This window comes from Ornithorhynchus anatinus, chromosome 15 (assembly GCF_004115215.2).
Source record: "Ornithorhynchus anatinus isolate Pmale09 chromosome 15, mOrnAna1.pri.v4, whole genome shotgun sequence".
Lineage (NCBI taxonomy): Eukaryota > Metazoa > Chordata > Mammalia > Monotremata > Ornithorhynchidae > Ornithorhynchus > Ornithorhynchus anatinus.
In genome coordinates this window covers 8425055-8451549 of record NC_041742.1, presented here as the reverse complement: position 1 = coordinate 8451549, position 26495 = coordinate 8425055, and the positions used below count along the sequence as shown (strand labels likewise).

The 26495-nt window shown below is 50.0% G+C and overlaps 3 protein-coding genes across 10 annotated transcripts in view; 2 read left to right on the top strand and 1 right to left on the bottom strand.

The window, feature by feature from the left end:
- Positions 1-9986, top strand: part of CPSF4L (cleavage and polyadenylation specific factor 4 like) — a 25954-nt gene extending 15968 nt beyond the window's left edge. For both annotated transcript variants that reach the window (XM_029080090.2, XM_029080086.2), the window contains one exon: positions 9872-9986. In XM_029080090.2, the coding sequence (XP_028935923.2) occupies positions 9872-9967 (96 nt within the window). In that variant the 3' untranslated portion in view covers positions 9968-9986. The remainder of the gene's footprint in view (positions 1-9871) is intronic.
- Positions 1-25117, bottom strand: part of C15H17orf80 (chromosome 15 C17orf80 homolog) — a 26087-nt gene extending 970 nt beyond the window's left edge. The window contains exons 1-5 of one of the 4 annotated variants that reach the window (XM_007657509.3): positions 25058-25117; positions 16444-16622; positions 4234-5678; positions 2786-2872; positions 721-833 (exon numbers count right to left, since the gene is read on the bottom strand). In XM_007657509.3, coding sequence (XP_007655699.2) covers positions 721-833; positions 2786-2872; positions 4234-5678; positions 16444-16622; positions 25058-25093 — 1860 coding nt within the window. In that variant the 5' untranslated portion in view covers positions 25094-25117. Of the gene's footprint in view, positions 1-720; positions 834-2785; positions 2873-4233; positions 5679-8876; positions 9008-9897; positions 9980-16443; positions 16623-25057 lie in introns of those variants that run through there. The other 3 variants (XM_007657510.2, XM_007657511.2, XM_007657512.2) reach the window with 3 other exon arrangements.
- Positions 10371-26495, top strand: part of FAM104A (family with sequence similarity 104 member A) — a 21562-nt gene continuing 5437 nt past the window's right edge. The window contains exons 1-2 of one of the 4 annotated variants that reach the window (XM_039914224.1): positions 10371-10549; positions 19921-20017. In XM_039914224.1, the coding sequence (XP_039770158.1) occupies positions 10527-10549; positions 19921-20017 (120 nt within the window). In that variant the 5' untranslated portion in view covers positions 10371-10526. Of the gene's footprint in view, positions 10550-19232; positions 19389-19920; positions 20018-26495 lie in introns of those variants that run through there. The other 3 variants (XM_039914225.1, XM_029080091.2, XM_007657506.3) reach the window with 3 other exon arrangements.

The following is a 26495-nucleotide window of genomic DNA, read 5'->3' as shown; positions in this document are numbered from 1 at the left end:
GACTAGAACCCAGGGCCTTCTGCCTCCCAGGCCCTTGCTCTAGCCACTAGGCCATGCTGCTTCTGAGTGCTTACAGTGTGCAGAGCACATTAGACACATTTGCTGCCCACAGGGAGCTTACAGTCTAGAGGAGGAGGAGACAGACATGAACGGAAACAATTCAAAATATATAATTTATAGCTACGTTAAGTGCTGTGGTCTGCAATAAACAACAAGAAAACTAACTTCCTGAGTTGATCCTTGCACTCGATATTACTACTGGTCCCACACAATAATAACTGTGGTATTTGTTAAGCACTTATTATGGATTAAAGCTGGGGTAGATACAATACGATTCGATAGGACTAAAAGGGTCTACAGGGGGAAGAAGAGGTCCCTGCTTTCCAATTTTACAAATGAGAAAACTGAGGCACCAAGAAGTGACTTCTCAAATGTAGCCTCAAATTGTGGCTATCAGTTTACCATCCATCAACTTCAACTTATCTGCTTGGTGATCTTGGGCAAGTCACTTCACGTCTCTGGGCTTCAGTCACCTCCTCTGAAAAATGGGGATTGAGACTGAGCCCCACGTGGGACAGGGACTGTGTCCAACCTTATTAACTTGTATCTACCCCAGTGCTTCGAACAGTGCTTGGCACATAGGAAGCGATTAACAAGTACCATCAATTATTATTTTTCTTATTAGGCAATTTAGGACAGAAGGCAGGAAATCTTACTCACATGCTTGTAGCTCCAGCTGCAGCACAAGACGCAGTAACCAGCAAAGAGCACTGTGATGCCCCCAAATCCACCCTTCTTCAGGTTAATGGAGCTGCTGCTGTATCTGGCCCAGGCTGTTGCAAGAGACGCAGATGCGGTTTTGTTAAGCGAACGCTCTGTCCAATCAGTCAATCAATCAACAGTATTTATTGGGAAGCGGTGTGACCCAGTGGAAGAAGCACAGGCCTGGGAGTCAGAGGACCTGGGTTCTAATTTTGGTTCTCCCCCTTGCTTGCTGTGTAACCTTGGGAAAGTCACCTCTCTTGGCCTCCGTTTCCTCAACCGTAATATGGGGATCCATTAACTGTTCTCCTTCCTACTTAGATCGTGAGCCCCCGGTCGGACAAGGACTGTATCCAACCTGATTTAACTTTTATCTACCCCAGCGCTTAGAATAGTCTTTGAGCCCCACAGTAAGTGCTAATCCATCAGTGGTATTTACTTAGTGCTTACTATGGGCAAAGCACTGCACTAAGTACTAGGGAGAGCACGAGAGAACTAGCAGACATGTTCCCTACCCATAAGCTGACAGACAATAATGAAAACAATTTATAATATCTAATATAATCGTATGTATGTCAGTTCTGTGGGGTAGGAGGTGGGGCAAATATCAAATGCACAAAGGTCTCAGATTCAAGGGCACAGATGATGCAGAAGGGGGAGCGTGCTGGAGAAAAGAGGGCTTAATCAGGGAAGGCCTCTTGGAGATGTGACCTTAACACTGTAATTATTATTATCAAGTGCTTACTGTGTTCAGACCTCTGAAATAATAATAATTACAGCATTTGTTAAGTGCTACGTGCCAGGCCCTGTAATAAGTGCTGGGGTGGATACAAGCAAATGGGGTTGGTCACAATCTCTGTCCCATGTGGGGGCTCACACTCTTAATCCCCATTGTACAGATTAGGTAACTGAGGCAAAGAGAAGTAAAGTGAGTTGCCCAAGATCACACAGTAGACAAGTGGCGGAGCTGGGGTTAGAACCCATGACCTTCTGACTCCCAGGCCCGTGCTCGATCCACTAAGATCTTTCGGTTTGTGAGTTCTCCTTTTCCCTTGTTTTTGGTCATTTCCCTGCCCGATAGCACCTAAGGTTTGGGCAGGGAAAAGGAGCTTGAAAGTGAAATCTGTTACTGCTCATTAGGCTGGATGGTAGTCGAGGTTGAAACAGCTAATTAGAGCAGACATTCTCCTTGATAATCTTACCTTCTCCATTGGCTGGTAGAAATGAAAGCCCAGAATTATTGTGAAATCAAAGGTCGGGCTCTTCCACATGAAATTCATTCAATCATATTTATTGAGTGCTTACTGTGTGCAGAAGCACGGTACTAAGCACTTGGGAGAGTACAACTTTTTATGAATTGAAAAAGCTGGTTCAGATTATCAAGATGGCTTGGCCTCCAGGGTATTCATCCCAATTTATTAAGAAACCTCTCCACCAAATCCTGCCATCAACAATAGGACAAATTGCTCGTCCTTTGCTTTATATTGGTTCCTTTGACTCCGCTTTGCCAAGACGACACGTTTAGATTTCGTACCGAGTAAAACTGGGTTCGCTATATAGATCCTACCTTTCCCCAGAACCATATTCCCAGTGAGGGCAGGGATTGCGTATCTACTGAACTCTCCCAAGCGCTCAGCACAGTGCTGTACATTCAGTAAGAACTCATTGTTACCGATTACATTGTTCCTGATTATAAAGTGAGTGGCACTTTTACATCTCTTATTCAAGAACTCAAGTGTTTTATACATACGTTGTCTTCTTGACCCATCTTTCCAGAAGGAAAATGGGAGACGCATTTGTAGGACCAGACCCCTGACCTCTTACCCAGGATGTCTTGCAAATTCTTACTTTTTGGTTCTCAAACACAAATACGCTCTTCTCCTCTGACCCGGACCTTGGTGCCCTTTGACAGAACATCCGGTTCATGTTCCGCCGATTAGTTTCCTCGACAGAGGTGGAGGAAAACGAATTAGTGGGTAGGGGTGGGGAAAAGACGAGCGTTGCTGTAGGATTTTGGCCTCACCTTGCTGCAGGGCACCCAGGAGGCCCATCCGAGAGAAAAGGTGGGGGGCTGGCCAGGCAGGATACTGAGATGGCTCCAGGGGGGGAACTGTGATTCAAAAGATAAGTTAAGGCACGAAGTGGCATCTTCTCCTCCCCATCCCCTCACCCAGGGTGGGCCCTAACCAGTGTTCCCATAGAAGGCAGCATCGCCTAGTGGATAGAACACGGGCCTGGGCGTCAGAACGACCTGGTTTCTAACCCCGGCTCTGCCGCTTCTCTGGGGTGTGACCTTGGGCAAATCACTTCACTTCTCTGTGCCGCAGTCACCTCATCTGGAAAAAAGGGGTTAAGGCTGCGAACCCCATGAGGGACATCGACTGTGTCCAACCTGATTAGCTTGTATCTACCCCAGCGCATAGTACGGTGCCTGGCACATAGTAAGTGCTTAACAAATACCATTTTTCTTTCTTTAGAGGCCTCTGTTAAAGAGAGAGAGGGCCTGAGGAGACTCTGCTGCAAACACCAGGGAGGGCCCAGTATTTCCAGTGATGTCATGGGGTCTTTTTATCGAGTCATAGCTCTGCCCAGGGCCTGAGTTTCCTTCCTCGCCTATTCAACGGGCCTGGTGTGGTCACTTGTCTCACCAGAGAAGAGAGTGGATTAAACAAATGGGTGCTGAGAGTTTAAGCACAGAGGTTGAAATTTGCCAAATACTAAAAATCGATCTGTTCCCTTTTGCTGCGATGGGCTGAATAATGGAGAGAACTACCTGGGTTCTAAAGATCCCTGAACCATAGAAGTTGACAAGGGAGATGTAGCCTGATGGTTAAAAGATCTTAATAGGTGTAGGAAGGAAACAACGTGACCCATTCCTCGGCTACGTTTATGAGGAAAAATGGGAGGAAAAATAGCCTGCTGAAGGATCAAAGAAGGGGGGTGAGGTAAGCCTTCATGATATTTGCAGCTTTAACTCCCTTTTGGAGTGGGGAGGTGGGGAATCGATTGATGGTACTTACTGAACGCTGTTCGCAGAGCACTGCAGTAAAACACCTGGGAGGGTACAATACTACACAGAAGCAGTGTGGCTAAATGGGTAGAGCACAGTTAACAGGAACCCAGAGCACCTGGGTTTTAACCCTGGTTCTGCCACCTGCCATGTGACCTTGGGCAAGTCATTTTGCTTCTCTGGGCCTGAGTTACCTCGTGTAAAATGGGGTTAAGACTGCGGGGCCAGGACTGTGTCCAACCTGATTAGCTTGTTTCTACTCCAGTGCTTAATACAGTGCTGGGCACAGAGTAAGTACTTAATGAAGGCCATTAAAAAACAGAGTTGGTAGACACAATCCCTCAAAATTATCAGGAAAATTATCCTCTCCTCAGGAGAGGAGCTGGGATTTTAAGGCCCTCTAGGGAATTGCGGTTTGGCGTAAAAGCTCTCCCGTAATAGTGCTAAGGGTGCTTGCTGACCTGAAGCGAGGGGTTCCCCCCAGGGGATGCCGAGAGGAGGTTTCTGGACTCCGATATTCCATGCGACGGGTCTTCCTGACCCCAGTCCCAACTGGAGATAACCGGGATGCAGCTCTGGAAACCATTCCAGACCCACAGAATGACGCGGTGCCTTGTTGTGGGCAGACTCGGTGGATGGGCTTCCGCGGGTAGGAAACCAGTCAACCTCTGAAGAAACCCGCTGGCTCTGGGTGGGTGAGGCCCAGGTCCCGGCAAGAGCCTGAGCCGCTAAAGCGGTCTCCTCTCCCCTCTTCACAAACTTTTTTACTTGGCTTCCAATACCGTGAGTTTTCCCTTTCTCTTCTCGGAGGCACTTTGCGAGCTTCTGGGAAAGACTTGGGTTGCTCGTTTCCTTATGTGGAAACGGGTCCACCTGGGGACCGACTACTCGATTTCTCTTCTCTGGGGCCGGCTCTGAGACAGTCAAGCTTTCTTCCGGGTCTCCTCTCGGGCCATCCCGCCCCGGGTTTTCCACTCCGGCCACCCCCTCCTCTGTGGTTCGACTGCTCCACCCGAAATTCCCAGCGGCTTCCACGTGGCCCCTGACACTGCCGGCCCCCACCCGGTCTTCGAGATCCCAGTTCTCCGTTCCGCCCATTTGGAGCCTAGCCTCAGGAGGGCCGAACAGCTGAGGTGTCTTGAGATGACTAGGTATCGTGGGGGCTTCTTCACTGGCTTTGGGGTCTCGCCTGTCGTTCTGTGGTGATGCCTGGACAGTCTCCCTGACTGTCTTCCCTTTATGGAGATGGAAAACTTCAGCCAGAGGTTTCTTCTTCAAGGGCTCAAGCCTAGCCAACTTGAGGCCCGCAGAAGGAAGGATGGAATCACCGAGCACTTCTGGAGCACGTCTCCCATCCCGACTCGACGTACGTTCCACAGGGCGGGCCTGAAAAGAGTCATCTGCTGTAGGATTTTGATTTCTGCTTTCCTGTGATCCAGACAAACCTTTCTCAAGTTCTGCTGTATACAACGAGGCTACGGCTTCCTGGGCAAGCTCCATTTTTGTCAGTTCATTATTCTGTGTCTTTCGAAGGATCAGTTTCACTTGATTCTTCATCTCTTTACTCATCTGAACGTCCCTTGCCGATCTCAAGCCGGACACCTCCGGGGACCGTGAAGATGTAACAGACTCTTCTGATTTTGCTACCACTGTTTTTCTAGTTGTCCCTTTCATGGCATTCCGCTCCGGGGCTCTGACCAAGTCTTCGCTTGGCCCCTTCTCTTTCTTACTGGGCTGAGGCAGAGCTGCTTTGGGAAGACGAGCTTTCCGTCTGGGAGGAGGGGTTTCTCCAGGCTTGATGATGAGATGTGCCATCTTACAGTATGGCAGATGAGACTTTAACCGCTTAAACGGCTTTTTGCAGTGAGGGCACAACTCGGTCCCCGGGTGAATTGCTGCCATCTTCCTGCAGGAAAAGTAAACGGGACTCTTTACTCGGCAGCAAGCACGTCGATCCATCGAGTGTATTTATTGAGAGCTTACTGTATGCAGAGCATTGTGCTAAGCGCTTGGGAGAGTACACTACAACAGAATTGGCAGACACATTCTCTGCCCAAAACGAGCTGATAGTCAAGAGGATACTATCACTCTTCGTCTCAGAGGATAGTAAACGGGATGTTTACCTCAGCAGCAAAAAAAATCAATCCATCAATCGTACTTATTGAGCTCTAACTAAATGCAGAGCCCTGTACTAAGAGCTTGGGAGAATACAGCTGAATTAAATATGTTACCTGCTCAGAAGGAGCTGACAAGAGGATCCCATCACTTTTCGTCTAATAAGATAGTAGAAGGGATGTTTTACTCAGCAGCAAGCAAATCAATACATCATTTGTAGTTACTGAGCGCTTACTAAGTGCAGCACACTGTACTAAGCACTTGGGGAGGACAAGACAAAAGAATTAGCAGACAGGTTCTCTGCCCTTAAGGAGCTGAAGAGGATGCCATCACTCTTTCTCTCACAGGATAGGTGTCCATTCAAACACAATCTAAATCCAGTGAGCGTCCTAGGGAACAGACTAGAATTGGTTACTTGAGTTGCTCTTTCCCTCCTCCTCTCCCCCACCAAAATGCTGTCTTTGTTATTTTCTGCAGACAAGAATGAATTTTTTTTTTCCAGAAACAATCCCCTCCCTGCTGTGGTTTCTCCTCAGATCTTGGGGAAATGAATCAAACACTTTTTCATCGTTCTTATGTTCTGTCTGCCAAATCTGTTGTAGTCTACTCCCCGCTCAGTGCTTAGTACAGTGCTCTGCATATAGTAAGTGCTCAATAAATATCATTGATCAAAGTCTGAACCAGGGGGTGGGAAGTCAAGAATATCAGGAACAGGGAAGAGGCAGAAACGATGCAGTCTTAGTCTCACAAACAGATGAAGAAAGGACAAGTTGGGCAAAGCCCCAATTAAATATTGGGTAGTTGCTATTTTTAAGATTAGGCCACAGTTCCAGATTCCCTCTAGACTGAAAACTCCTCGAGGGTAGAGAGGACATGTATGCACCCTATTAAATGATGTCAAACGCTCAGTACAGTGCCCTGCATACAATAGGTGCTCAGGTATTATTGACCTGATTATTGATCAATAGGAGGCCACTTATAAAAGTCTTTTGACTTACCTAAAGAATTAGCATACGGGGGAAACTAGCCCAGAAACTCAACTTGAGAGTAATAATCAGGTACTATCTGACAGTAATACTAGGAGCCAAGCATTGTATTACTACTACTAATTGTGGTATTTGTGAAGTCCCTACTGTATGCCAAGCGCTATACTAAGCACTGGGGTAGAGACAAGATAATCAGGTTGGATACTGTCCCTGCCCCACATGGGGCTCGCGGTCTTAATCCTCTTTTTACAGAGGAAAGTCAGGCTCAGGGACTTGCCCAAAGTCAACCAGCAAACAAGTGGCAGAATGAGGATTAGAACCCAGGTTCTTCTGACTCCCAGGCCCGTGCTCTATCCTCTAAGCCACGCTGCTTCCCTAACATAAGTAAAAACTTTTAGTAGCCAACTATCCTTCCAGCTGCAAAATAATCAGGTCAGACACAATCCCTGTCTTTTCCGGGGCACAGTCTAAAGGAGAGGGAGAATGGGTATTTCATCCCTATTTTACAGTTGAAAACACTGAGGCCCAGAGAAGTGAAGTCATGTGCCCAAGATAAATCCAGTGACAGAGCTGGGATTAGAACCCAGATCCCTCGACTCTCAGCCCCGGGTTCTTTCTGCTAGGCCGGAATGCGCTCAGCTGAAAAATTTCACTTCCTCTTCCACTTCAATTCTCTCATTTGTTCTTTCTTTAGACCAACTCCACATACGCGATCATTGCTTAGTGTTATTGCTGTAAATATCTTATGACTTCCTGGAATGTTTGACTGTGCTGATGTTGGACAACTGACATGACAGAACTACTTACTACAATGAAACCAGGCCAATCTATCAATCCATGTATCAAAGCACTACCATTCCCCATTTGGAGGCAGACAAAATAAGACATTCACTGCCAAGACATTCTCTAGGGGGGCTGGAGGGAGAGTTCCTTATTAAAAGTTTTCACGTAGTCTAAACATCATGGCCCAGTGGATAGAGCGTGGGCCTGGGAATTAGAAGCTCCTGGGTTCTAATCCTGACTCCACAATTCTGCTGTGTGACCCTGGGCAAGCCATTTCACTTCTCTGTGCCTCAGTTATGTCATCTGTAAAATGGGGATTAAGACTGTGAGCCCCATGGGGGACAGGAACAGTGTCTGCCCTGATTAGCTTGTTTCTACCCCAGCGCTTAGTACAGTGCCTGGCACATAGTAAGCCCTTAACAAATACCATTTTAAAAAAAAAAGCAATGCCACTAGATTGACAAAAAAAACCTCTTCTGTTCATATTGGTTTCCAGGAGATAATTTAGCCCTCTGAGGGTGTGACAGTTACACTCTAACTGCTTGAAAAGACACTGGAACACCTCCCAGGGTATAGAAAATATCTTTGGCTCACAGATTTTCACTCTGGCCCTTCTAGAATGAGGTCACCTAAAATGATTCTTTTGCTCTTTTGTTCATTTCTCTTCCCCTTCCCCTCACCATCCTCCAGCTATGTTTAGTTTCTCTCCTCTCTACAGGCCTCCATATGAATCTCAAATCAATTCTGTGAGCCCCAAGTGGGACACGGCCTGGGTCCAGCCTAACTAGCTTGAATCTACCCTAGCACTTAGTACAGTGCCTGGCACATTGAAGCAGCGTGGCTCAGTGGAAAGAGCCTGGGCTTCGGAGTCAGAGGTCATGAGTTTGACTCCCGGCTCTGCCATTTGTCAGCTGTGTGACTGTGGGCAAGTCACTTAACTTTTCTGTGCCTCAGTTACCTCATCTGTAAAATGGGGATTAAATGTGAGCCTCATGTGGGACAACCTGATTATCCCAAATCTACCCCAGCGCTTATTACAGTGCTCTGCACATAGTAAGCACTTAAATACCAACATAGTAAGCACTTAACAAATACCATAAAGAAAATTCTCCCGGAGGCATGAAATCTCTTTCTCCTCTTCACCCATGTCCCCTTTCTAATTTACGAGTTCAAGGGGTTTATTTCTCAGGAGCTGAGTTCCCTCTCTCCATCACACTCACACTCTGCACGGCCTTCCTACACCAGCCTTCTGTCTGCAGACAAACAATGAAGGTTGGTCAGTGTCCTCTCCGGCTTGGGGAGGCTGCCTTCAAAGCTGGAATCCTCTCTTCCCGCTTCACACCCTGGAAAGCTGAGGAAGGTCGATGTGAATGTTAGAAATTCAGTGTCACAAGCTAGTCATCTCCCACACCCCCACTCCCATTACTTCATTTCTCTGGACTTCAGCTTTTCAGCGTGGCTTAGTGGAAAGAACCTGGGCTTGGGAGTCAGAGGATGTGGGTTCTAATCCCTGCTCCGCCACTTGTCTGCTGTGTGGCCCTGGACATGCCACTTTACTTCTCTGCGCCTCAGTTACGTCATCTGTAAAATGGGGATTGAGACTGTGAGCCCCACGTGGAACAACCTGATTACCTTGTGTCTACCCGAGCTTTAAACAGTGCTTGGCACAGAGTAAGAGCTTAACAAACGCCAATATTATCATCTGTAAAATGGGGGTTGAGACTGTGAGCCCCACGTGGGACAACCTGATTACCCTGTGTCTTACCCAGCGCTTAGAACAGTGCTTGGCAAATAGTAAGCACTTACCAAATGCCATCATTATTACCTGTAAAAGGCGGATTGAGGCTGTGAGCCCCACGTGGCAAAGGGGCCGTGTCTAACCCGATTTGTTCGTATCCAACCGAGCCCTTAGTACAGTGCCTGACACTATTATTACTATTAAGAATACGATTTTCCTTGAATTGATGAGAACAAGTCTCTGCCTGATCTTCTGCAGACCCTAGGACTGCGAATGCAGTGTGAATTCTGTCTGGGATCCTTTGGTGTCAAATGAGCATTTAAATACCTCCCCTTCCCAAAAATTCCCAATTACTAGTCTCCTGGGAATCCCAGCCTGGCCAAGGGGGGGGGGGGGGGAGGAGGAGAAGGGAGCCTCTTCCCCCAGCGCCTGCCCCTCCCGATGCCTGACCAATTCCCTCCTCTCCCTTTCCCGGAGACCTCCGATCTTTCCCAGACTCTCACCCCTCTCGCATCTCGACGAGTCCGAGCGATCCAGTTGGAAAAGGGGGCCGACTTGGAAGCGGCCTCCTGACGCCGTCGACAGGCGAAATCCGCGGGCAGCCTCGTGCGAGGACCCCCCCTTCCCCCCCCGAGGGGCGGTGGCCCTAGTGCGCAGGCGCGGACGGGCGGTGTCGCTACTGGGCTGAGGCGGCGCCAGTGCGCAGGCGCGGACGGGCGGTGTCGCTACTGGGCTGAGGCGGCGCTAGTGCGCAGGCGCGGGCGGTGTCGCTCACTGGGCTGAGGCGGAGCCAGTGCGCAGGCGCGGGCGGGCGGTGTCGCTACTGGGCTGAGGCGGCGCCAGTGCGCAGGCGCGGGCGGGCGGTGTCGCTACTGGGCTGAGGCGGCGCCAGTGCGCAGGCGCGGGGGGCGGGGCCCGGCGCCAGTGCGCAGGCGCGGGCGGGCGGTGGAGAGGCCGGAAGTGGCTCGGCCCCGGCTGAGAGGAAGACGCCGGAAGTGGCGGTCGTTCGGCCCCGGCTGCGGGGACATCGTCGTCATCGTCGTCGTTGTCGTCGCCGCCGGCGGCCGGAGAAGAGATCGGAGGGGGCGGCGGCGACGACGACAAGAGGCCCAAAGGTTCATCGCCCCCCGCCATGAGCGAGCGCCTCCGCCCCAGGTGAGGGGGGGGGCGGCGGGGGCGCCTCGGGGGGGAGGGGCATGGCCGCCCTCACCTCTTCTCTCCCTTCCTCTCCTCTCTTCTTCTCTCCTCCCTCCATTACCCTTTTTGATTCAGCCCTTACTAGGTGCCAGACACTGGTCTAAGCGCTGGGGTGCCCCTCCCCTTAGGAAGGCCTCAGGACCCTTCTAATGTCACCATTATTGATTAAGCGTTTACGAGGTGCCGGACACTGCCCTAAGCGCTGGGGTGCCCCTCTCCCCTTAGTAAGGCTTCAGGGTCCCTCTAATATTACCATTATTGATTCAGCGTTTATGAGGTGCCAGGCACTGCCCTAAACGCTGGGGTGCCCCTCCCCTTAGTAAGGCCTCAGGGCCCCTCTCATGTCACCATTATTATTCTATTGTTTCAGCCCTTACTAGGTGCCAGGCACTGCCCTAAACGTTGGGGTGCCCCTCTCCCCTTAGTAAGGCCTCAGGGCCCCTCTAATATTACCATTATGGATTCAGCATTTACTAGGTACCAGACACTGGTCTAAGCGCTGGGATACCCCACCCCTTAGTAAGGCCTCAGGGCCCCTCTAATATTACCATTATTGATTAAGAGTTTATGAGGTGCCAGGCACTGGTCTAAGCGCTGGGGTGCCCCTCTCCCCTTAGTAAGGCCTCAGGGCCCCTCTAATGTCACCATTATTGATAAAGCGTTTTCTAGGTGCCAGACACTGCCCTAAACTCTGGGGTGCCCTCTCCCCCCATTAAGGCCTCAGGGCCCCTCTAATACTGTTATTATTCTATTGATTCAGCCCTTACTAGGTGCCAGGCACTGGTCTAAGCGCTGGGATGCCCTCTCCCCTTAGTAAGGCCTTAGGGCCCCTCTAATATTGTCATTGTTATCGTGATGATTAAGTGCTTCCTAGGTGCCAGGCACTGGTCTAAGCGCTGGGGTGCCCTTCCCCCCCAGTAAGGCCTCAGGGCCCCTGTAATGCTACTATTTTTATCATACAGATTGCTTCCTAGGTGCCAGGCACTGGTGTAATTGCTGGGGTGTCTTCCCCCCATGAAGTCCTCAGGGTCCCTCTAATATTACTATTATTATCCTATTGATTAAGCATTTATTAGGTGCCAGGCACTGCCCTAAGCGCTGGGGTGCCCTCCCCCCAGTATTCCCCACGGCCCCTCTAATATTATTATTATTATTGTCTCAAGTAAGCACTTAGTAAGTGCCAGGCACTGCCCTAAACTCTAGAGTAGGCACAAGATATCGGGTTGGACACAGGCCCTGTCTCCCAGGGGGATCACAGTCTTAATCCCCATTTTACAGTTGATGATGATAATGATAGTATTTAAACGCTTACTATGTGCCAGTCACTGTGCTAAGCGCTGGGGTGGATACAGGCAAATGGGGTGGAGCCCAGGCCCTATCCCAGGTGGAGCTCACAGTCTCGTTCCCCATTTCACAGGTGATGACGATGGTATTTGTTAAGCGATTACTATGTGGCGGGCATAGTAACTAAACGCTGGGGTGGATACAAGCAGATCGGGTGGGACACAGTCCCTGTCTCAGGTGGGGCCCACAGGCGCAAACCCCATTTTACAGATGGTATTTGTTAGGCACTTACTATGTGCCAGGCACTGTACCGAGCACTGGAGTGGATCCAAGCAAATTGGATTGGACACAGTCCCTGACCCAGGTGGGGCCCACAGGCTCGTTCCCATTGTACACATAAGCAGACTGAGGCCCAGAGAAGCAAAGTGACTTGCAGACAAGTGGCGGAGGCAGGTTTAGAACCTATGACCTCTGATTCCCAGGCCGAGGCTCTAACCCCTATGCCCTGCAATGACAACAATAGTGGTGAGGGTTCACTCCCTGCCATGTGCCCAGCACTGTGCTAAATTCTGGGAACGGTACAGTGCCGTTAATTCGAACACAGCCCCTTCCCCACAGAGGGCTCACGGCCTGAGCGGGGAGGGAGAACAGTTATTGAATCCCCATTTTAGAGAGGAGGAAACTGAGGCGCCGAGAAGCGAAATGACTTGACCGAGGTCACAGCAGGCAAGTGGAAAAGCGGGGATCAGAATCCAGATCCTCTGACTACCAGGCCTGCGCTCGTTCCGCCAGGCCACGCTGATTCTCTGTCTCCCTGTAGGTGGTTTTGGGGGCAGGAGAAAAAAAGAGAATTTTTGTCGGGTGTGGAGATGGATGGGCAACGACTAGAGTTTCCTGGGGAACATGGGCCGAACACTTTCACAGGAAAATATCCCGGCAGCAGAATGAAGTATGGACTGGACCGGGGAAGAGACAGGAGGCAGGGAGGTCATCCAGGCGGGATGGGACGAGCGTTTGGGTTGAGGTGGTAGCGGTTCGGATGGAGAGGAAAGGGGTCGGCCAGGGTCCCCCTTCCACTTTGGGCGCGCAGTCCAGAGGAGAGGAGCAGCTGTTGAATTTCCATTTGACGGATGAGAACAGTGAAGTCCGGAGACGTGAAGTGACTCGCCCCCACTTTGGCAAGTGGCGGAGCCGGGATTGGAACCCAGGTCTTCCGACTCCCAGCTAGGGCTCCTTCCACTAGGCCATGCTGCTTCCTCAGTCTTAGAAGGAACGCTCTTGAAAGGGAAAGGCTTGAAACACCGGAATGATAGGCGAAGGTGTCTTCTCAAAGAGCTTCCGGAGCATTTAGGGCCAAATCTTGAAATTACGCTGCTTTCCCCTTAGCTACGATTTAGCGTCCGTCTCCCCTGGTAATAATTAGAGTATCTGTTAAGTGCTTAGTACGTGCCAAGCACCGTTCTGAGTGCTGGGGTAGGTACATGGTCATAAGGTGGTCCCACGTGGGGCACACGGTCTTCACCCCCATTTTACAGATGAGGGAACTGAGGCCCGGAGAGGTTAAGTAATTTACCGTGGCAGACAATGGCAGAATGGGGATTAGAACCCACGACCTCTGACTCCCAAACCCGGGCTCTTGCCGCTAGGCCACGCTGCCTCTCATGGTAGACTCTAAGGGCTGGGATCGTGTCTATTTAACTGTATCGTCTCAAGTACGGTAGAGGACGGTTTTTTCCAGAGAGCAAGTTTTCCGTAAATTCAGTTGTTTTGTAGCGATAGTAGTAACTATCACTTTGATAGATTTGATAGATGATTGAGATTGGTGCTAGTTTTTGTCATGTTAATAAGATTATTCCTGATATAAGGGATGAGCCTTGTATGAACTTCAGGGACTCAGCAGTCCTTATTAGGCGATGACTTTTGTGTAAATGGTATTCATGAAGCGCTTACCGTGTGCCAGGGACTCCTAAGTGCCGGGTTAGGTAGAAACTAATCAGGTTGGACCCAGTCCCTATCCCACATAGGACTCACATTGTAAAGCCCCATTTTACAGATGAGGTTATGGAGGCACAAAGTAGTTAAAGCGACTTGCCCCTCCCCAGGTGAGAGAGCAGATATAAGTGGCAGAGCTGGGATTAGAACCCAGGTCCTTCTGACTCCCAGCCTCTGTCCACTAAGCCATGCTGCTTCCTCCGTGTAAAGCACTGAATAATACATTGGGGAAGAAATCCATGGGTTGATTGAGTAGGAGTCATTCACATTCACCCACAGGATGGCTTTTTGTGTAAAGCACTGAACAATACGCAGGGGAAAAAAAGCACGGATGGTGGAGCAGGAGTCATTTACGTTCACCCACAGGATGGCTTTTTGTGTAAAGCACTGAACTGTACGCTGAGGAAGAAATCCATGGATTGACTGAGCAGGAGTCATTCAAATGGCTTTTGCTTGTAGAAAGAGGGAGGAGCGGGTGATCTCTGGGGCCTTGTCAGTCTCGCTGTGGGCATCAGTATCTCCCCTCTCGTTCCCCTTCCTCCCTTTCCACTTTCTGCCCCGGGTGAGAGCCGAGAGAAACCAGAACCGGGAGGATAAGGCCCCTAACTCAGGTTGAGGTACTTCCGAACGCGTCTGTCCGAAGGCCAGCCCGAATAGGAGAGCTACAAGGTGGACTGTCCGATGACTGGACAGCGCGACGTCCTCCCGTCGGGTTGAAAACCTTGCTTGTTTCAGTTCCCTCCAGGGTAGCAGCTTCTCACCGGGAATACAAGTATTCCCGGGGCTAGGGGATGCGGTCGTTACAGCAGGAACGGCTACGATACTTCTCGCCCTGCTCCTGGGACCCCAGCAGTTCTGACAGAGTGACGGCAGCCAGAGCGGGGGACGAGGGGAAACTGTTCTCGCCGCCCCGACTCCCCAGAAGCAGCGTGGCTCAGTGGAAAGAGCCCGGGCTTGGGAGTCAGAGGTCATGGGTTCGAATGCCGGCTCTGCCACTTGTCAGCTGTGTGACTGTGGGCAAGTCACTTCACTGCTCTGTGCCTCAGTTATCTCATCTGTAAAATGGGGATTAACTGTGAGCCTCACATGGGACAACCTGATGACCGTGTATCCACCCCAGCACTGAGAACAGTGCTCTGCACATAGTAAGCGCTTTGCAAACACCAACATTATTATTAACTACGAAGCCCTCATCTCCTACCACCGGGTCTGGCCTCCGTCGCTCCTCCCCTTTGACTCGAGCAAACCTTTCTGTGGAGATGTGGGGCAGAAGCGGGGGAAGTTCAGTTTGCGAAACCTTAAGGCTGCAGGGACCTGTTTCAGAGCAGAGGTTTTCAGCATTTTTTTTTTTGTAGAGCATTGCCCTTCCATCATCTGTAATTTAGATTCTTGGGCCAGATAACCCTTCCCACCTCTATCACCTTTAAAATCCATGAAGAAGGCTGAAATGATCTCGAATGGTGCATTGTCTCCTTGTGTCTGCTTCTTGTCTCCTCCACCCATCCCTCTCCCAGGAAAAGCCCCCTTTTTTTTTTTTTTTAGCAAATCTGGGTGGCTGAGATGCTCCCACATTCTAGTTCCCGACCTGCAGCAGACGGCGTCTCTGAGGCCTAAACGATTAGTCCACTTCAGAGAAAGGATAATGAGGCCAACTTGAATTTGCTAACCCATCACAATGAGAAGCAGCATGGCCTAGTGGGTAGAGCACGGGCCCGGGAGTCAGAAGGACCTGGGTTCTAATCCCGGCTCCGCCTCTTGCCTGCTGCATTACCTTGGTCAAATCACTTCACTTCTCCGGGCCTCAGTTACCTCATCTGTGAAATGGGGATTAAGATTGGGAGCCCTATGGGGGACATGGTCTGGGTCCAATCAGACTAGCGTTTGTCTGGCCCAGTGCTTAGTGCAGTGCCTGGCACATAGTGAGCTCTTAACAAATGCCATAAGAAAATCATAAATCCCTACTTGCACTGTTCTTTCGGACAGTTCATTGAGTACATTAAAAACGTAGGTAGCTGACAAGAAGATAAGCCCCTGATGTGTTCAAGCTTGGTTTTCACTAGGGGATAAAAGAATCTACACCCTCCCCAATTGTCTCGATTAGTAGTGATGGCATTCATTGAGTGCTCACTGTGTGCCGAACACTGCTAGGCGCTGGGGTAGATACAAGAGGGTCAGACCGAACACAATCCAGAGCAGGTGACTTAACCCTATTTTACAGATGAGAAAACCGGGGCCAGGGAGGTTAAAGTCCTGGCCCAGGGTCTCACGGCAGGCGAGTGGCAGAGCCAGGTCTAGAACTCAGGTCTCCTGACTAATAACTCTCTATATTCATGTCCATCTCCTCGTCTGGACTGTAAGCTCACTGTGAGCGGGGAAAATGTCAGTTTATCGTTATATTGTACTCTCCCGATTGCTTAGTACCGCGTTCTGCCCCCAGTAAGCGCTTCAGTAAATGCGCGGGACTGAGTGCTCTCTGAGGTGCTCTCTGGACCCTTCTGTGCCGGGAGATGTAGGCAGGAGAGCATCAACACATTCACTGTGAAAGGCGGCACTGCCCCTTGGGGGCACGCACTTACCCGTGGGTGGATGATGCCCTTGGTCCAACTGCCCTGGATGATTGAGTTAGAAGGGAGGAGGAGACTCTTCTTGAGGCAGAGGCGGCCTTCTCGGTCGGAGCCCCAGGCCAGGCGTTGAGGTGCCGCTGTGAATACCATCCGGGCAGTAAGCCCCGTGTCCACAGCACCGCTGCTAAGCTCTGGGGGAGATACAAAGGGGGCAGATGAGGTAACAGCCTCAGGGATTCTCAGTCTAAGGGGTAGGGAGGCTTTTTGCTCGGTGTTTAAGGAATTTTTATTTCCGAGTCTGCTTTGGACTCTCACACCCCTGAAAATCCAAGCATTTTCCAGACTGCTATCCACATCCCCTTCGCAGTTTTGTCCTGATCATCATAATACCCTCATTTTTTGCATAGTCCTTTTTTTTTCTTCCACAGAGTTTCTAGTCAATTATCTATTTCCCCCCAACAACTTCCCTCTGAGAGGGAGTGGCAGGTATTATCATTCCCCTTTTACAGAGGAGGAAGCGGAGGCCCGTGGAGGTGGCGACTCGTCCAGGGTCACTCAGCAGGTCGGGGACAGAGCTGGGATTAGTACCCGGTATCCCGAGTTCCAGCCCTCTGCTTTCTGCACCATGTTGGGCTCAAGGGCTCTTGGATTTGGTCGACCAGAAATTGCTTGTTTTGTGCGTTTTCTCTTGAGTTATGATAATTATTATGATACTTGTTAAGCGCTTACTGTATCGAGCACTCTTCTAAATTCTGAGGGAGATACAGTCCCTGTCCCACAAGGGACTCCCGGTCTAAATCGGAGGGAGGGGATCTAATCCCCGTTGTACAGATGAGGTAACTGAGGCTAAGCGAAGTAAAGGGTCACGTAGCAGACAAGTGGAAGAATTGGGATTAGAACCCAGGTCCTCTGGCTCAAAGGCTCCGGATTAATTCCACTAGGCTATGCTGCTTTATTGCTTCCAAGTGATCCAGGTTTCATCTCACCCCAGTAACTCCCGCGTTGGGAAGAGCTGTTTCTCCGCCATGGCAGCTGGTTAGCGTCTCACCCCGCCCCTGTTAAATGGTGCTCATAATGCCTACTGTTTAAATAGCATTTAGCACGGAGAGCTCCAAACCCAAAGTATAGGCCCGAACTCACTAACCTTCCTTGTAGTCCTGGGAGGCAGAAAGCGGGGGCGTTTATCGCATTTTACAGATGAGGAAACCGAGGCCCAGAGACGCAAGGGACTTATTCCCTGTACCTTCACCTGGCAGGGGCAGGCCTTGGGAACTGAACCCACCCCCAGCTGGGCGGCCGGAAAAAGGTCCTTATCTCCGGTCTGAAGGTCGGATGAGAGAAAAGCCGTTTAAGAGAACAGAGATCTGAGGACACCAGTAAGACCCAGTTCCGTATTCCGGAGTTCTCCTCGGACAAGCCTTTTAGGCAGTCGAGCTAAGCCCACCCAGCCACCTGCCCAAGCCTGTAGTTGTAGGCCTGTTGAATTTGTAAGCCTTCCTCCCCCTTTTCATTTGAGAATTGGGTGGCTTGGGACCTGCATGGGACTGTTTTTTGCTCCTGCTATCCTTTAACGGTATTTATTGAGCTCCCACATGTCTCTTGTATTGTTATATTGTACTCTCCCAGCACTTAGTACGGTGCTCTGCACACAGAGCATGGTTTAGTGGATAGAGCACAGACCCGGATTCTAGTCCTGACTCCGCCACTTGTCTGCTGTGTGACCCTGGGCTAGTCACTAAACTACTCTGGGTCTCCATTTCCTCATGTGGGGATTAAGACTGTGAGTCTTCTGCGGGACAGAGACTGTGTCCAAACTAATGAGCTTGTGTCTACCCCAGTGCTTAGTACAGTGCCTGGCACATAGTGCTTAACTAATACTATTTTTTTAAAAAAAGGACTCAATAAATGTGATTGACTGGCTGACTGACTGTGCTAGAGACAAGCTAATTAGACCCAATCCCCATCCCACCCCAGGGTCCATAGAGCAAGAGGGAAGGAAAACAGGTATTTTATCCCATTGTACAGAGGAGAAGACTAAGGAGCAGAGAGGCTAAGTGACTTGCCTAAGCTCACCCGGCAGGCAAGTGGTGGAGCCAGGATTCGAACTTGCATCCCCAGAGACACCCATTCCTGGGCCCTCTTCACCAAAGGTTGCTTGAGGTTTTTAAACGTCTGTGACCAGCAGACGGATAGACTGCTCGGTCTCCAGCCAATTAACCGTGCCGCCCTAGCCATGGAATAAAAACAGAGCCGGGCATTTAGCAACTCGGTTGAAAAGTCTCAGAAGTCCTGAAATTTCTTGCTGTATCCCAGGTGGGCCGTAGCACCCTTGGAACAAGGGGCCAAAAAGTTCTCTCCCCCCCCCCCCCACCTTGTCCAAGAGGACCTATTTAAAACCCCCGTCAAAACGGTAAATAATTTCCCCTTCTAGCCGACAGCCACCAAGAAACAGTCCGGTGAAGCTGTAAGGGCTGTCTTCTGCTCTAGATTGTAGGCAGGGAACATGTCAACTAATTCTGTTGCATTAGACTCTCCCAAACGCTTAGTACAGTGCTCTGCACACAGTAAGGTCTCAAAGAGGAGATTGATTAAGAATCCCCATTTTTAAGGTCCGTCTCCCCCCTCCAGATTGTAAGCAGACTGGAGGCAGGGAACGTGTCTGCTGACTCTGTTGCGTTAGCCTCTCCCAAGCACAATGCTGGGCACACAAGTAGGCGCCCAATAAATCCCCGGGAGGAGGAGGATGGATGAAGTAGCAGCCACGTCATAATCCTGGTCCTGTAGTGGGCTCAGAGAGGGGCAAGGCTTCTTAACCCTCAGACGGCACAGCCCAGGTGGAAGTGCTGACCGACCAGCAATCCAACCCGGCTTCAGCTGAGAGTATATGGAAGGGAAAAAAATTAGTTCACAGGGCCATGTAATTTTAGCAGGCGCGAAAGGAAGATGAACTTAATTGGGTAGCTATTGAAAATTCTGACATTAACGCTTTGCCATTCTTACCCTATACCCAGGAGTCGTGAACGATCATGTCAGGTTTATTTTTGGCAGTGACTTGTATTCACTCTATTCATATTTTTACACTGCTTTGACTTGATCGCTGCAGTAGCTACTGTAGCAGCAGGTTTTGGCTGTTTTTTTTTTAATGGTATTTAAGTACTTACTATGTTCCAGGCACTGTATGTACTAAGCCTTGGGGGTAAGATACAAGCTAATCACGTTGGACCCTGACCCACGTGAGGCTCCCAGCCTTAACCCCCATTTTACAGATGAGGAAACCGAGGCATAGAAAAGTGAAGCGACACAACAGAAAGTGCAGGAGTCGGGGTTAGAATCCAGGTCCTTCTGACTCCCAGGCACTAGGCCACACTGCTTCTCCAGATTTGAGAGGGTTTTTTAAGGCGGGACGTCGGGGTGAACGTAACGGGCGTCGGGGGTGTTCATCTTAGAGAATTGATATTTTGTTAAAACCCTGCGTCTTCCTTCTCCCAGGAAAAGAAGGAGGAATGGTAATGAAGAGGACAACCATCTCCCCCAGACCAAACGGAGCAGCAGAAACGCCGTCCTCCAGGACTCCTGGGATACCGAGGTAGAAAGGGGTCGGGTTCGAGGCTCACTTGCTAAATTCATCACTGGAGCTCCGTTCGGGGACGGGTCGAGCCCACAGAACGCAGTACAACGAAGTCTGGTCTTGACCAGCAGGGAAATGTTGGCGGAAATGGCCATTAGGCCCGGGATTGTCATTTTCGGGGTGACGTCTGGGGGGCTTGTAGTAGGTCAGCCACCAGCTAAAGCAGCCTGTCATCACGGACAGTAAGGAAAGCGTTGGACCGAGCTGGCACTCGGAGCCCGGGCTACCGTTCGAACCAAACTGTCAGGAAAGTTCTAGAAACTCCCTTCGTCGAGCAGGCGGTGGCTCTTTTCACGACAGCATTGCCAAAGAGAAGAAATAGCCGGGTTAGGAGTCCGCACGACAAAAATTCAGAGAATGAAAGAACCTCGAAGCACGTGACTTGTTATTGAGGCCAAGATTTCCGCTTCTCGGTGGAATTTTTGCAAGGGTGAGCGGGACCAAGGTTTCCGAGGGATAAGCGTTTGTGTGTGCGGAAAAACGAAACAACCCCCGCCCGCCCCCACCAAGGTCTTAATGGTGAAATTGAAAGTGGTGTGACTAGGTGCAGGAACTCCCACTGTGGCGATGGGCCGGGTTTCCGCTCAGAAGCCACTTTTACCAGGCTCCTGTCGCCGCTCCCTAGGAGTCCTGACAGTGCTTTCGCCTGAGGAGGTGCTCCACAAATAGCACCGCTTCCGCTACTGAGCAGCGAGGCAGGACGAAGGTTAGGCACGCGCTCAGGCTCTCTCTGCTTATTGTATCCTTAACCACCCCAATGCCTAGCACAGTGGAGCGGGGAATGTGTCTGCTTATTGTTGTACTCTCCCAAGTGCTTGGTACAATGTGTGGCACACAGTAAGCGCTCAGTAAATATGATTGAATGCATGAATTGGCCCACAGTGAGCACCTGGGAAAGAGAAGCAGCGTAGCCTAGTGAGTAGAGCACAGGCCTGGAATTCAGAAGGACCTGAGTTCTAATCCAGTCTCCGTCCCATTATCTGTGCGATCCTGGGCAAGTCACTTCCCTTCTCAGTGCCTCAGTTCCCTCATCTGCAAAGTGGGGATGAAGACTGAGTTCCCATTTGGGATAGGGGCTGCATCCGACCTGATTAGGTTGTATCTACCCTGGCGCTTAACACAGTGGCCAGCTCACAGTAAGCATTTACACACACCATTTAAAAAAATCCCCAAAACCCACATTTCATTAATTTGTGGACAGAGTATTCCCTCCTATAATAATAATAATAATAATAATGCTATTTCTTAAGCACTTACTCTATGCCAAGCACTGTTCTAACTGCTGGGGGGGAAGATACTAGTTCATCAGGAGGTGGACCCTCCTGACCTATGGCATCAGAGCTCCAGAGTCAGGTCCTTTGATTCACAATAGCATAAGCCACTCATTGAAAACACTTATTTTGTGACAGCTTTGGCTGATTCTGATGAATCACATGTTTTGTTAAATGGGGTCGAGGAGGAAAGGGTTTAAATGTCAGCGATGTGCGCCAGAGGAGCAGAACTTTTCCATGCAGAACCCAAAAGCAGCCAAATCTTTTTATTTTTTTTTTAGCACCCGTCTGTTGCCAGTTTGAAAGCTTGTTCCCTTTCAGCTTGGGAGGGTTTGCATCCCAGAACGGTGAAAGAATTATTGTTTTGTGTGGTATCTTTCCTGGGTGCCTTTTTATTTCTCTTCCCAAAGTATGTCTTAGACACTAAGGTTTCTTTTAGAGGAGAGTTGAAGTGTAAGTGGGGCGTGTCTCTGATTCCCCACTTGGTCCTTGGCTTGAGTGCCCACGGCAGTGCTGCGAAGCAGCGTAGCCTAGTGCGCGGGTTCTAATCCTGGCTCCGCCCCTTGTCCACTGTGTGACCTCAGTCAAGTTGCTTCATTTCTCTGTGTCTCCATTACCTCATCTGTAGAATGGGGTTAAGACTGTGAGCCCCTTGGTGGGACATGGACTGTCTAGCCTGATTATCATGTAGCTACCCCAGTGCTTAGTCCAGTGCCTGGCACTTAGTAAGCACTTAAGTACTGTTAAAAAAAAAACACACCACAAAAACCCAGCAAACAAAAAAAAATCAACAGCACATGTGCATCCGCTTTGTATAAAGCCCTGCCTTTTATAGTTACACCATGTTGATTTCTCTCTTCCTCAGCTTCTCCATCCGTGAGAGCTAGGGGGAGAGAGCTGCCAGCACCTTCTGGCCATGTTTGTGAGCTGCTCTGCGTTCTCTTCTCTATGCACATGCACTGGGATCGATCAAGAGTATTTATCGAGTGCCTACTGTGTACAGAGCATGGTATGAAGCACTTGGGAGAGTGGGATGAAGCAGACGTGATTCCCTGCCTCAGGGTACTTTCAGTCTAACAGGAGAGCTAAGCAAGACCCAAGAGACCGATCTGTGTCTCCCAGCTGAGATTCCCTGGATTTTGTGGGGAGGGGACAGTCCAACCCTGGGCTTGGGGGGAGCTGGATGACGATGATGATGATAATAATAGTTGTGCTATTTGTTAAGCGCTTACAGTGTGCCCGGCACTCTACTAAGCACTGGGTCGGATACAAGATAATCAGGTTGGACACAGTCCCTGACCCACAGGGGCCTCACAGTCTTAATCCCCCTTTTATAGATGAGGGAACCAAGGCCCAGAGAAGTGAACTGATTTGCCCAAGGTCACCCAGCAGACAAGCGGCGGAGCCGGCATTAGACCCCGGGTCCTTGTGACTCCTAGACCTGTGCTCTATCCACTGGGCCACGCGGCTGCTTAGTCTCAGGTCTGGGCTCAGACAGTAGTGGAGCTCTAGAATTGGCATAATAACCTGCTGGCAGAGCGTGGCTCAGTGAAAAGAGCACGGGCTTGGGAGTCAGAGGTCATGGGTTCGAATCCCTGCTCTGCCACTTGTCAGCTGTGTGACTGAGGGCAAGTCATTTAACTTCTCTGGGCCTCAGTTGTCTCATCTGTAAAATGGGGATTAAGACTGTGAGCCTCACGTGGGACAACCTGATGACCCTGTATCTACCCCAGCGCTTAAAACAGTGCTCTGCTCATAGTAAGCGCTTAACATATACCAACGTTATTATTATTACGCTGGAGAAATGGCCCTTGTGTGCGGAGGGATGCCCACTACGGGTACAGAGCCCGGGATTGAGCTCTCAGTAAGCCGTGCCCAAGAAGTGAGAGTGACCAGATGTCACCAGGAGAGTTTGTCAGAATGAGACCTCACCGTTCAGATGGGGGTGGAAGGGATATTAATCGGCGTAAGCCCTCTGTCTGGACGGGCTGTGTTGGCATCTATTTCTTGGGTAGACAGCACATGCTCCAGGATGTGGACGAGAGGTCATGGGCGGGATAGACAAGGTCGAGGTACTGGTGGTATTAGAGAAGTGAAGCGTGTGGGCTAGGTTGTAGTAGGGAGTCAGGGAGGTGCGGTAGGAGGGAGCCGGGTGATTGAGTGCTTAAAGCCGATGGTTAGGAGTTTGTTTGGTGTGGAGGTGGATGGGCAACCGTGGGAGGTTCTTGAGGAGTGGGGACACACGGGCCGAACAGTTCTGTAGAAGAATGATCCAAGCTGTAGAGTGAAGTGTGGACTGGAGTTGGGAGAGACAGGAGGCAGGGAGGTCAGCTAAGGAGACTGATGCAGGAATGAAGGCAGGAGAGGATAAGTGCCTGGATTTAACGGGATACCCGTTTGGATGGAGAGGAAAGGGTGGATTTTAGTGGTGCTGTGTCGGTTGAACCGAAAGGATTTATGTGGCAGATTGAAGGGTGGAGCGGGAGAGAGGAGTCAGGAAAATGCCATGGTGATGGGCAAGGTGCCCTGGCCCTCTGACTTGGGCTGTGGCTTTGGTGTTTTGAATTGGGGAAAATGCTTAGCTTTCCTCTGAATCTGACTAGGAAAGATTTCTGTCGTAGAATTTCTGGATTCAGCCTCACCTCCTAAATGCTTCCCACCTTCAGAGTCCTCTAGAAACCCTGCCATTCCCCTAGTCTTCCCTCCGTAGTCTTCAGTCACCTCTTGCCCTCAATTTTTGCCCATCTCCAACAGTTGTATGTTAACATAGAGGTATATTTGAATACTCAGTTGGGTTTATTCTCTTCTGCTTATACACAGTTCTATCGCTCTTCCGTTTAAAGTGGAAGGTCCCTGTGGGCTGGAAACATGTCCTGTGTTTCCTTTGTGGTCCCCAGGTGCTTAGTACAGGATATTACATTCAGTAGGTACTCAATAAATGCCAGCACCCTAACTCTTCCAGCTCAGCATGGCCACCTCATGTAGAACTTTTTCCTGCCTGAATAGCCAGCCAAAGAGAAGAGCACAGGGAGATCTCATACGTGTATCGTGCCCTCCCAGTGTTCTGCACACAGAAAGTGCTCAGGATAGAAAGAACATCGATCCTTGTGAAATGTGGTGTATTCATTTGAAATGTGTCAGAGAGCTTTTGTGAATAGCATGGACTGTCCGGAAAACAAACAAATGGATTTTAGAGCAAATAAAACCAAAGTGGTCTTTGGAAGGCCAGGTGGCTCGACTAAGATTAGTATATTTTGGACACATCATCGGGAGAACTAATTCACTAATGCTAGGAACAGTCCGGGGAAAACGTGGAAGAGGCAGACCAACAGCTAGATGGATAGGGACCAAAACGATAACGGAAGAACCATTAGAAAGGTGGCGGGTTTTGGCAGAGGAAAGGACGTTCTGGAGGAAGTAGATCCATGGAGTCGCTATGAGTCGGAAGCGACTCGCCGGCACTTAATAATAATAGTAAGTACCAATAATTGATTGATATGTGTGTATTTTTCCTTACCATCCCCTTCTCCTATCTTAACAACAGCCTAACCTTTCCAATTTGATGAGTAACACTGAACAAAGAGCTGAAAAGGACTGCATTGTATCCCTTCTGATGCTTAGCACAGTATTTGGCAAATAGTAGATACTTAGCCAACGGCCACGATTACCCCCTGTTCTGCTTCTTGTCATGATTAAGGTGATAAGCAGGATCACTGAAGAGACTTACCTCCTGCTTTGCCTTCTGGAGGGACAGGAATCCCATCTGATGTCACAATTCCATTATTCTAAGCGCAGGGGGCAGAGACCAGGAAAGGGAGGGGCACGACCAAAGTGAGGGGAGAGGGGTGGGAAAAAGTGTAAGGGGGCCAGAGGGTGGGACGTGAGTTTTCAGGGGCAGTTTCCACCAGTGAGTAGGTCCAACTGTGAGTCCGTGCTTTCTCATGATGGCCTCAATGATGATAATAATGATGGTATTTGTTAAGTGCTTACTACGTGCCAGGGACTGTACTGAGCGCTGGGGTGGATACAAGCGGATTGGGTTGGGCTCCGTCCCTTTCCCACACGGGACTCACAGTCTCGATCCCCATTTTACAAATGAGGTAACTGAGACACAGAGAAGTGAAGTGACTTGCCCAGGGCAGACAAGTGGCGCAGCTGGGATTTGAACTCAAGACCTTCTGACTCCCAGGCCTGTGCTCTATCCACTATGCCTAGCTACTTGAGCCGAGCCATGGGGCTTCCCAGAGGCAGTAACAACATGAGAAACTGTCGGGTTCTAACGTCTGCTCCACCCGTTGTCTGCTGGGTGACCTTGGGCAAGTCACATGTCCATCCTGACCTCCTCGCGTCGACCCCAGCGCTTAGTACAGTGTCTGGGCACGTTGTAAGTGCTTAGCACAAGCCACAGTTGTTATTAATATTATTGGAATTCCCTCCCCACCAGCAGGGTAGTCTGCATGTGTCAAATCCTCAGCTCTTGGCTGTGTTGCCCTATGGAAAGGTTAGAGCCCATCCGCCCAGAAGTCTTCTCTCCCTCAACTAGTTGGCCTTGGCGAGTCTCACCACAGGGAGTGAACTTGGGTGGCTAGAAAAATTTGGTCAGGTTTGATACTGCTGAGCCCCCCGGGGTTCTCTTTCATAGCTCCAACCTCCATTAGGCGACTGTAAGACTCCCGCAATTAAGCAGGGAAAAGAATCAGCAGTCGAGGACTCTCCAAAGTTTCTGATATTTTTCTCTTAGGGTGTTTGAGTGCTTACTGTGTGTTGAACACTGTTCTAAGCGCTGGTGAGATCTAAGATCCAAGTGAATTAGGTTGAATAATAATAATTATGGTATTTGTTAAGCGCTTACTTTGTGCAGAACACTGTTCTAAGCGCTGGGGTAGATACAGGATAGTCAGATTGTCCCACGTGGGGCTCACAATTTGAATACGGTCCCCGACCCACATGGAGCTCACAGTCTAAGTAGGAGGGAGAAGAGGACAACTGAGGCCCAGCGAGGTGACTTGTCCGAGGACGAACAGCAAGCAAGGGAAGTAAACAGGGCCTAGTGATTAGGACTCGGGCCTGGGTTCCAGAGGACCTGGGTTCTAATCCCAGCTCCTCCACTGGTCTGCTGTGTCACCTTGGGCAAGTTATGTCACTTCTCTGGCCCTCAGTTACCT